The sequence below is a fragment of the Tachypleus tridentatus genome, chromosome 6 (genome assembly GCF_004210375.1).
Source record: "Tachypleus tridentatus isolate NWPU-2018 chromosome 6, ASM421037v1, whole genome shotgun sequence".
NCBI classification, from domain to species: Eukaryota; Metazoa; Arthropoda; class Merostomata; order Xiphosura; family Limulidae; genus Tachypleus; species Tachypleus tridentatus.
The window spans coordinates 6,330,945-6,343,032 of NC_134830.1; the positions used below are offsets into that span (position 1 = coordinate 6,330,945).

At 36.3% G+C, this 12,088-nt stretch overlaps 1 protein-coding gene across 1 annotated transcript; it reads left to right on the top strand.

Moving 5' to 3' along the window:
• The first annotated feature begins 1,720 nt into the window (after positions 1 to 1,720).
• LOC143251885 (protein deadpan-like) lies at positions 1,721 to 10,345 on the top strand. The gene is made up of 4 exons (XM_076503216.1): positions 1,721 to 1,963; positions 2,480 to 2,575; positions 4,958 to 5,045; positions 7,214 to 10,345. Exons 1-4 carry the CDS (start codon positions 1,895 to 1,897, stop codon positions 7,681 to 7,683), a joined length of 723 nt encoding a protein of 240 aa, XP_076359331.1. The 5' UTR covers positions 1,721 to 1,894; the 3' UTR covers positions 7,684 to 10,345.
• Positions 10,346 to 12,088: the final 1,743 nt, after the last annotated feature.

Consider the following 12,088-nt stretch of genomic DNA (forward strand, 5'->3'; position numbering starts at 1 on the left):
ATGTGAAGAATATGTGGTGAGGAAATGGAAGTAGGAACATAGCGTTGGTTATTTAAATAGCAATGTGAAGACTATGTGGTGAGGAAATGGAAGTACAAACATAGCGTTGGTTATTTAAATAGTAATGTGAAGACTATGTGGTGAGGAAATGGAAGTACAAACATAGCGTTGGTTATTTAAATAGTAATGTGAAGAATATGTGGTGAGGAAATGAAAGTAGGAACATAGCGTTGGTTATTTAAATAGTAATGTGAAGACTATGTGGTGAGGAAATGGAAGTACAAACATAGCGTTGGTTATTTAAATAGTAATGTGAAGAATATGTGGTGAGGAAATGGAAGTAGGAACATAGCATTGGTTATTTAAATAGCAATGTGAAGACAATGTGGTGAGGAAATGGAAGTAGGAACATAGCGTTGGGTTATTCATTCATTTATTCCATATACAAAATACATTTAAGACTTAGTCAGATATCGAACACTAATCAAAATAGGCCAGAAAGAACAAAAACAAATTAAAGATTAAAAAACACTCACTACACTATCATAAGAGCACGTGAACATCCATCTGTCCCCTACACCTACGAAGTCAGTTGCAATGTCTGCACTTCCTTACCCGGAGGCTTAAAACCGGTTTACCCGCGACGTGCGCTGGGAGGCGGAGTTTTCCCACACTCCGCACGAGCCAGGGTTATGGGTAGAAAGTGGTGGCACGTGCAGTTTTACCAGCAAATTCATGCTCAGATTATCCCCCATCTCCATCTTCCCGATTGATTTGCGGGTCATAACTATTAGACTCCGCCCACATGTAAACACCAGTGAGTGTACTAGTAATCAACATGCACATGTTTATTATATCTCGACTGCTGGAATTTATAACCAACAACCTTGCGTAGGAATTTTAGTAACAACGCCAGTTTAGTGTGGAATTTCAAAGCACAGATCTCTCTCGGTGATCTAGAAAACCCGTCAGTTCGTATATATATATTATAAAAAGTGGGGAAAAATAACTGTGCCAAAGTACATTTAAACCAATTTAATTATTGTCTGTTTCAGAATATAGTGGTTTGAAATTAAATTATGTTATAAATGTATGAACTATACGGCCATTCTGCCTCGCCCTTTCTGTCTGCCTTGTAGATATAAGTCAAAGTGTTGCCTCAAACTTTCTTCGAGTCTGTTACGTTTGAAATTAAGTTGAGCAAAACTGTTATCAGAAATATAAAATACACGTGTCATTTACTGAAAGTGAGAGAAATCCATTTATTGAAAAATGAAATAAATTCACGGTTTTGTCAATAGCTATATATAATATAATATAAATATATAAATATAATATAAATATATAAATATAATATAAATATATAAATATAATATAAATATATAAATATAATATAAATATATAAATATAATATAAATATATAAATATAATATAAATATATTTAATAAATAATAAATATATTTAATATTTAAATCATTCAGTAGTAACAGACTACTAAATAAAGGACAAAAATAACCGTGAATCCTAGTATTGTCCAACATCCCACCACGACACAAGCAAAGACCGTGAGGAACTGTCATAATCTGTACAGCGTTCGCCGTGCCTGAAACTCTCTGTGAGTGTGGGAACGAGCTGGCTTCGCCGTTCTCACACGTTCAGTCTACACGCTTGGTTGACCTCGTATAAATAACAACTCACGTCACGCGCGCACGTTCCCATACATGCACTTGTTGAACACTGCTCGGCAGCCCACACTGCAGGGGTTGGAGCTTGAGCTATGAAAACTTAGTTGCTTCGAACATTCCGTTATAGCTTGACGTAACGTTCACGTTGTCAAGTCGCTGTCGTGATTGAGCTGATGCACAGACAAAGATTTCTACCTGTTTAATAGTTTATGTCAGCATCACTAGAAAATAAAATGCCAGCAGAAAGACCCACTGCCAAAATTACCGATTATCGAAAGGTAATAGTGTTATGTACTCCCTAAAACTGGGCAAACTCGAGTCAAATAGTATTTATTACCTAATAACTAACAACAGTCGCTAAAGTAACTTTTACGAAAATATATATTATCGATTACATGAGAAAGTGTCTCAAAATATGTAATTTGTTTTGCACTATTAGTTTAAAATGTAATGTAAAAAATAATTAAAAATTAGATTAATACTGAAGTGAATATAATCAAAATATATTATGTTTTATCAGTAAATTTAATAAAAAATAATTATGTTTTTAAATATGAAATGGTGACTTGGGTTTTAAATATAACCACCAAGTGTTCGTATGTATATTTATCATTTCTCAAAACATACAAACGTAATATGAAAGTCTTTAGATAACACAAGGCAGATAATGAACACAAACACAGTTCATGTGTAGATATATTATGGTAACTCGAATTCTCATGATAAATATAAATATTCAGATTCAAATCTTTTGGTTTTGTTTCTAACTTCACAATTCTACTGCTGTTTTCTAGGCTACTAAACCCATCATGGAGAAGCGAAGAAGAGCTCGAATCAACCAATGTCTGGGAGAATTAAAAACCCTGATTTTAGATGCTTTGAATGAAGATGTAAGTATTATGTTTAGATACACTAAATACGTCACGAATCATCTGAAACTTAGCTGTATTAAATAGTATAACTTTGAATGAAGGTGTAAGTATTATGTTTAGATACACTAACTACGTCACGAATCATCTGAAACTTAGCTGTATTAAATAGTATAACTTTGAATGAAGGTGTAAGTATTATGTTTAGATACACTAACTACGTCACGAATCATCTGAAATTTAGCTGTATTAAATAGTATAACTTTGAATTTCATCAGAAATTCGTGTTCATTGTACATTGTACTGCAGTTTGTATAAACTGAAGGAATCATAATGGACGTATTAAATAATTCATCTTAACTGTATTGGATGTAATAACGGATTCATCCATATTGTACCGTAACCTGAAAACTTTAATACTGGATGTATTAAATAAGGATTCATCCATATTGTACCGTAACCTGAAAACTTTAACACTGGATGTATTAAATAAGGATTCATCCATATTGTACCGTAACCTGAAAACTTTAATACTGGATGTATTAAATAAGGATTCATCCATATTGTACCGTAACCTGAAAACGTTAACACTGGATGTATTAAATAAGGATTCATCCATATTGTACCGTAACCTGAAAACTTTAACACTGGATGTATTAAATAAGGATTCATCCATATTGTACCGTAACCTGAAAACTTTAACACTGGATGTATTAAATAAGGATTCGTCCATATTGTACCGTAACCTGAAAACTTTAATACTGGATGTATTAAATAAGGATTCATCCATATTGTACCGTAACCTGAAAACTTTAATACTGGATGTATTAAATAAGGATTCATCCATATTGTACCGTAACCTGAAAACTTTAACACTGGATGTATTAAATAAGGATTCATCCGTATTGTACCATAACCTGAAAACTTTAATATTGGATGTATTAAATAAGGATTCATCCGTATTGTACCGTAACCTGAAAACTTTAATACTGGATGTATTAAATAAGGATTCGTCCATATTGTACTGTAACCTGAAAACTTTAATATTGGATGTATTAAATAAGGATTCATCCGTATTGTACTGTAACTGAAAACTTTAATATTGGATGTATTAAATAAGGATTTATCCATATTGTACCGTAACCTGAAAAGTTTAACACTGGATGTATTAAATAAGGATTCATCCATATTGTACCGTAACCTGAAAACTTTAACACTGGATGTATTAAATAAGGATTCGTCCATATTGTACCGTAACCTGAAAACTTTAATACTGGATGTATTAAATAAGGATTCATCCGTATTGTACCGTAACCTGAAAACTTTAATACTGGATGTATTAAAGAATGCTTCATCCATATTTCACTGTCAAGTGAACAGATATAGTAACTGTGTCATACTGTGAATATTTACGTGACATCCATATTTCACTGTCAAGTGAACAGATATACTGTGTCATACTGTGAATTTTACGTGACATCCATATTTCACTGTCAAGTGAACAGATATACTGTGTCATACTGTGAATTTTACGTGACATCCATATTTCACTGTCAAGTGAACAGATATACTGTGTCATACTGTGAATTTTTACGTGACATCCATGTTTCACTGTCAAGTGAACAGATATACTGTCTGTGTCATACTGTGAATTTTTACGTGACAGTAAGGAGATCTTTGTTTTTTTCGCATATCACGTAAAGCTACACGAGTGCCATCTGTGGTAACCGTTCCAACTTTCGAGATGATAAGACCAAATAGAAGACAGCTTGTCAACGGCACTTACTATTTATTCCCGGTATACAATAATCGAACAGTTGGATTTTACTGCCTCTTTATAACCAACCCGATATTCCAAAATACGAGGAACGCTATTCTGGTTACGCTAATCAGGAAGCCACGCCTTGACCATTATTATAGCAGGTTACTGATTTTTATGTTTTGTTAAAACTAATTTATAAAATAAAATACAAGAGTCTATTTCGTTATGGCTATATTATCAAGTCAGTAAACAATATTGTATTTCGTTATGGCCACATTATCAAGTCAGTAAACATTATTGTATTTCGTTATGGCCACATTATCAAGTCAGTAAACATTATTGTATTTCGTTATGGCCACATTATCAAGTCAGTAAACAATATTGTACTTTGTTATGGCCACATTATCAAGTCAGTAAACAATATTGTATTTCGTTATGGCTACATTATCAAGTCAGTAAACAATATTGTATTTCGTTATGGCTACATTATCAAGTCAGTAAACAATATTGTATTCCGTTATGGCCACATTATCAAGTCAGTAAACATTATTGTATTTCGATATGGCCACATTATCAAGTCAGTAAACAATATTGTATTTTGTTATGGCCACATTATCAAGTCAGTATGTTATTCTTCACAGCCATCCCGACATTCGAAACTGGAGAAGGCTGACATACTGGACATGACAGTGCGTCATCTTCAGAACATCCAGAGACAACAGGTAGCAGGTGAGCCTTATGGTCTTTTATTAAACAATACAATTAGTCCAGTAATTACGTTACAGCTTAGAGCTGAACTAGTCGTCACTTGCTTGTTTTAAGTTGAGCACAAAGCTACACAATGGGCTATTTGTGCTCTGTCAATCACAGGTATCGAAACTTGGTTTCTAGCGGCGTGAGTCCAGAGACCCACCGTTGTGTTACTAGGGGCCCATTTGTAGATAGCATCTGTATATTAATCATATTTAGAAATTGGTATAAAACACGACAAATAGTTGACATTTTGCAGACATAAACGAAAATACTGTTATATATTCCAGTCACCACAAAGAAACTATTTAAGATGCTGTTATATATTCGAGTCACCTCAAAGAAACTATTTAAGATACTGTTATATATTCCAGTCACTACAAAGAAACCAGTTAAGATACCATTATTTGTTCTAGTGACCAAATAAAAACTATTTAAGATACTGTTACATCTTCCAGTCACCACCACCAGCTCGGGTTACTTATATTTTGTATCTCAGTCCACAGTTCTTTCGCTCTGCAATTTGTCTGTTTGTTTGTTTGTTTTTTAATTTCACACAAAGCTACTCGAGAGCTATCTGTGCTAGCCGTCCCTAATTTAGGAGTGTAAGACTAGAGGGAAGGCAGCTAGTCGTCACCACCCATCGCCAACTCTTGGGCTACTCTTTTACCAACGAATAGTGGGATTAACCGTCACATTATAACGCTCCCACGGGTGAAAGGGCGAGCATGTTTGGCGCGACAGGAATGCGAACCCGCGACCCTCAGATTACGAGTCTCACGCCTTAACACGCTTGGCCATGCCGGGCCAGGCGATTTGTCACTAGAACTATTTTACTGATTAATGAAACGGTCTAAACGGATTTTGTAGTCTATAAATTTCCCTGATAGAATAACAAGAAACTTCAAGAGGTGAGTACGAACTCAGATATTTACAATTCGTTCTGAGGTGAATGTTGACATTCTTATTCAAACATGCATTTTTCTGAATGTTTTAATCCGCCTTTATTGGTTATGCGATTCACGCCTTGGTTAGAGACCCCGAAGATCAGACTTAGCTGCCTGTACCTATTTCAGGACTGCTAACAGTCAACAGCATCCGCCGCTTACACGGTTGTGTCACCCCTAAAGCCCATAGTACAGGGAGCAGTATATTGTGGCCCAGGGGAGCTTTGCTCGTAATGGTACACACGTGCAAATCTTCGTCCCACCAAACATGTTCGCCCTTTCATCCGTGGGGGTGTTATAATGTGGCAGCCAATCCCACTATTCGTTCGTAAAAGAATAGCCCTTTGGGTACTGATGACTAGCTGCTTTCCCTGTAGTCATTCACTTGTGACTTAGGATTTGTTTATTTGTTCGGAGTTAAGCAGAAACCTTCACAACGGTCTGTTTGTATGTGCTTTGCCCACCAGTGGTATCGAAACCCGGTTTCTCGCGGTGCAAGTCCGCAAACATTTTGCTATGCCAAATTATAGACGGCTAGTAAAGACAGCCGTCGTTTAGTTCGTGTAGTTTTGCGTGAAGGTACCACCCAGTCCCTCTCCCCCGTCGTCGTTCCAAAGTAATTTTAGTAGTCATTGTTACGTAGATCTCATCTTTGAAAATGAAGAAAGTTAACGATTTTATTATTAATACAATTTTCGGACATTTTGTATGTTGGTAGATCAGATATTTGTTTTGGTAAAGAAAATAGAAAAAAAAAATGCATATTCCCAATATTTCAACCTCTCACGCTACCAATGTAAATTTGTTGTTGTTGTTTTCTTTACTAATTCGTAAAAGTGTCTTTATAAATGTTTTAATCGCAACATCTTACATCAGTGTACATTCAAATCAGTGTTATGTAAAATATGACACTTTTCTTTAGTGGATGATTGGATAAAATAATAACATGTAACATGTGATGTAGTTCAGTTAAACCAGTTTTCGATGAACATTTGTAAAACATGATGTAGTTCAGTTAAACCAATTTTCGATGAACATTTATAAAACATGTAGTTCAGTTAAACCAGTTTTCGATGAACATTTATAAAACATGATGTAGTTCAGTTAAACCAGTTTTCGATGAACATTTATAAAACATGATGTAGTTCAGTTAAACCAGTTTTTGATGAACATTTATAAAACATGTCTCTTTTCATGTAGCTGCCATTGCTGCGGATCCTTTGGTCCTAAATAAATTCAAGGCTGGGTTCAATGAATGCGCTGCAGAAGTGAGTAGGTACATTAACAGACTAGATGGAGTGGAAGACAGCATCCGTCACCGTTTACTGAATCATATGGCAAATTGTGTTTCCAGTCTTCAGAATATTACCCCATTCAATACTGCAGCAAATATGGCTTTTCCAGGGATGACCCGTTCTGTTCCAGACATTGTAAACCATTTACAACCATTAGGAGTTCAGATATCCACTGGAATGTTGGGTACTCTTTCTGTTAATGGTGTTCCCTCTAGACCCTTGCAGGGAGTAGATGTAAATAATAATGTTCCAAGGGCATCTGGTTCTGTTTCCAATTCTTCAATGACATCAGCCAATTTCGAGAAGCTATTAGGAGGACTTCATCTTATTCCAACTCGCCTTTCCAATGGAGACATCGCGTTTTTTGCTCCCTAGCAGAGCCTTATCATCTGTTTCTAATCAACTTTTGAACAGTCTTGTACTAGATTCTAGATCTACGAAACCATTGTCTTTTACTTCAAGTAGCGCCAACTCGCGCTACCCTCTTTCTTCCTGGGACCAACCAGTGTCTCCATCAGGTCCACGAAGAACCGCGAGTGCCAGCAGTTCATTAAGCTGTGCTCTCAGCCCATCTGTCAGTGACTGCGGTTCTGACGTGTTCAACGACAACATAATGGCACCATCAAAAACATCTCCATCTTCCTTTATTGCGGGTTCCAGCGACCATTGTTCTCCATCTCCATCTTCCTTTATTGCAGGTACCAGCGACCATTGTTCTCCACAAGACTCAGCAGCTTCGATCCAAAAAGCAGTCACTACACAAAATATTTCAGCAACAACTTCAACTTCCACTACAGGAACAGATATCCAGTATCCATTTGACAAGAGACACTTTTCTTTGTCAATGGATCGTTCGTTTAGCAACAATTCGAGAACTTTATCATCAGACGCTTTATCTAATTTGTCTTCGCAAACTGTACTCAGAAGTAGAGATATTGTGAAAGAACATAGTGGACGAGTTCCCAGTGAACAAGACTGCATGAACTCAAACATTTACAGTTCAACAGTTTGTGTCAACAGAGGAATAAGGCACCTACTTCCAAACGTCCATCATCAACCTACCAACTCTATCGAAGAATCGGGTGAAGCTGTTTGGCGACCTTGGTGATCAGTGACTAGCCTTTGTCCACAGATTGACTTTAAACACAGGCCAGCTTGCGAAACTCAAGAAAATCTGGACGAGTAAGATCGTCACTTTAAGAACAAACTTTCGTCATTTTCGGGCTTCAGCAGCACTGTATGGGTATGAGGCATGGACTTTCACAAACAGACTGGTAAACAAAATAGAAGTGCTCAAAATGTGATGTTTGAGAGTACACTTCTGCATTCTCCATACCGTTTACAGAACAAACATGGTAATTACAAAGAACAGTCCATAGAAAATAAAAAATTGTGAAACATTGATAGAAACTATGAAAAGAAATACACAATGATGATTTGATCTCGTGACGACAAACCTGGACACCCTTACCAATATTATATTTTGAAGGGAAAACCAAAGTCCTCAGCGGTAGATTAAGTCCTTAGACTAAGTTCTCAGCGGTAGATTAAGTCCTTAAACTAAGTCCTCAGCGGTAGATTAAGTCCTTAGACTAAGTCCTCAGCGAAAGATTAAGTTCTTAGACAAAGTCCTCAGCGGAAGATTAAGTTCTTAGACAAAGTCCTCAGCGGTAGATTAATTCCTTAGACTAAGTCCTTATCGGAAGATTAAGTCCTCAGTGGTAGACTGTGTGAGAATGACAGAGAACCGGGTAATCTGGAGGGATGTAGTGACTAAATCAAAGGTTATGACCCGACGATTGGAAAGGTCATGAGTTCGACTTGAATTTAATGGTCTTTTTATATAAACGTTTTTAGTCTAAAGGTATATAAAAGCAATAAAACCAGATATCTTTTAATTTTTTATGGTTCAAATTAAAAATGACCAATAAATACTTAAAGTGTTCTTAATAAAACAAGGACACATTAATGAATTGAAAACTATGTGTTAAAATCTTTGTCTCTGTATGTTCTTATTCATTTGATATACGACCAGTAAAAAGATATACAATTTATTTGTAAATTTGTCAAAAGGAATGTTTACAGGTCCAACATGACCAGGTGGTTAAGGCATTCGACTCGTAATCCGAGGGTCGCGGGTTCGAATCCTCGTCACACTAAACATGCTCACCATTTCAACCGTGGGGGCGTTATAATGTTCGGTCAATCCCACTATTCGTTGGTAAAAGAGTAGCCCAAGAGTTGGCGGTGGGTGGTAATGACTATCTGCCTTCCCTCTAGTCTTACACTACTAAATCGTGGACGGCTAGAGCAGATAGCCTTTGTGCAGCTTTGCGCAAAATTCAAAACAATCCAATGTTCACACCTGGCCTTCAAAGCTGAGTTCGAGATTACGTGAATGTAACCTCCATCGATATTTTCGTCTTCATGTCCTATTACCCGAAAGGTTCTATATAAAATGTAGATTACGTGTAATATGACTGGATCTGGTATGTAGATACTTCTAAAGAAATTTCAAATGTTACTCCAGATCCGTTGTGTGAAGTATACATGACTGTTCGGTGAGAGTTTCATCGTTGTAGTGAAGCGAAACCGGAATATAGTGAAAGTGACACGTTACCATTTTAAAATGGGTTCCTTACTCCAGTAAAACTAATGCTGTTACTGAAATCTATACCCAATTTTGTAAGTGGAAGCCCCGTGTACTTAAAACTATATTTGTTTATCTTGTTTCACAACTCTCCGTGTCCATGTAAACAAAAGCTGTGTTTTATTGTTTTAATATTCATTCAGTGTTACAATCAAATGAATTATTGTTGGTATTTTTATGTGATGTTTTTACGTATAAACACCGGATACTTCTTTGTATTACAAGTGACCTTATTACATTCGCAGTTGATGATGCGTCAGTTAGACACGTGCTGCTTACTTGTCAAGTCGTCTCTTACTTTTTCTGTGATAATATGTAATATCTAGATGTATTATAAATCATATTTTGAATATATAAAAATAAATATATATTTTTCAATTTAACAAAGGTTGTCTTTCCTTTTTCTTGTTACTAAACGTTTTATCTTCTGATAATTTAGGCATGGCCTGGTCGCTAGGGCACTCGAATCAAAGTTGGAGAATACGATTCCTGAACATGAGCGACCTCTCACCAATGAGACATTACAGTGTCACCATCAATCCCACTATTCGTTGGTAAAAGAAGCCCAAGAGTTGGCGGTGGGTGGTGTTGACTAGCTTCCTTTTTTCTAGTTTATCACTACTAAATTTGGGACAACAAGAGCACATAGCCTATGAGTAACTTTGCGCCAAATTCAAAATAGTATTTGAATAGAATTCTCAACTGTTATTATTTTTCTATACAAATGGCGCTGTAGACGTCATAAAGTGTGTGCGTGTTTTCTGGTAGCAAAGCCACATCTTGGCTATCTGTTGGGACCACCGAGGGAATTGAACCGCTGATTTTAGCGTTGTAAATTCGTAGTCTTACCGCTGTACCAGCGGGGATCGTGAACGTCATAACGATAATTCGGTATCTTTTCACACTGCTACCATCTTGGGCCGGCATGGTTAAGTCGTGCGACTCGTATTCTGAGGATCACGGGTTCACATCCCCGTCGCGCCGTGGGGGCGTTATAATGTGACCGTCAATCTCACTATTCGTTGGTAAAAGAGTAGCCCAAGAGTTGGCGGTGGGTGATGATGACTAGCTGTCTTTCCTCTAGTCTTACACTGCTAAATTAGGGACGGCTAGCACAGATAGCACTCGAGTAGCTTTGTGCAAAATTAAAAAAACAACAACAAAAAAAGCTACCATCTTTCCAAGTCGTACCGAAACATTAAGTCGCTTTCTTGGTGTGAAATATGTAAGTAAAGGGTTATGTATAAATATTAATATTTAGATAATCGTGGTAAAATATATGTCACTTGAAGGAAAGCTGATGTTTCGTTCGTTCTGTTTATTTTCAAATGGAATATCACGTGATTTAACGGTGGTGTGGTTCCGACTATAAAGCTCACAATTATAGAGAACGTCATTTCCATGATGTATTTATGACGTCGGAGAAAAACTGTCAATGGAACATTAACATTCATCCACTCCCATGTTAAACTCCGCTTGTAATTTAAATAACTACTCAGTATTGTGAGTACTAATATTATTGAAAGTGCTATTAACGAGAAGTAAGAATTTTAATGGTAATTCATTACTTGTTTAGAAATAAACTCATAGCTACACAATGGATTGTCCATATATGGAAACCCGGTTTACAGCGTTTTTAGTCCGTATCATGCCGCTGTGCTACTAGAGGGCGCTGAATTATTAACACTATTTATTAATTAATTTAAGAAATAAATCTTAATGTTTCTCTCAAGTTAATGTTGACCGTTAACTCTTGTTTGATCGTACTGTAAAAAAGTACACACCACTAAGAAACTGAGTTTGATTGACGGAGAACTTTTGTATTCGTTTGCTGTTAACAGACAAAAAAACTGAGTTTAATACATATGTAAAAACGAGTGGTTTGGGTTGAAAAAAAAATTTTATGCAGAGGAGCGAACAACATTTCGACCTTCTTCGGTCATCGTCAGGTTCACAAAGAAAGAAACAGGTAACTGACCGATATTTGACAGTATATTTGAAGGGGGTTGTGTAACTGAGTGTAGGAATGTAGAGGGCCTGCTTAGATGTTTGATTATATTTGTTTATATAGGTATAAAGGTGTTCCTTTGTATTGGTTTATTTTAGGCTTGAGTTGTTGTATAAGTAAGG

What these genes read in the sequence shown, in the direction of transcription:
- LOC143251885 (XM_076503216.1), top strand. Translation starts at nt 1,895, where the DNA reads ATGTCAGCATCACTAGAAAATAAAATGCCAGCAGAAAGACCCACTGCC. An exon ending in AAATTACCGATTATCGAAAG is followed by an intron (nt 1,964 to 2,479) that starts GTAATAGTGTTA and finishes GCTGTTTTCTAG; the next exon opens with GCTACTAAACCCATCATGGA. An exon ending in CCAGAGACAACAGGTAGCAG is followed by an intron (nt 5,046 to 7,213) that starts GTGAGCCTTATG and finishes CTTTTCATGTAG; the next exon opens with CTGCCATTGCTGCGGATCCT.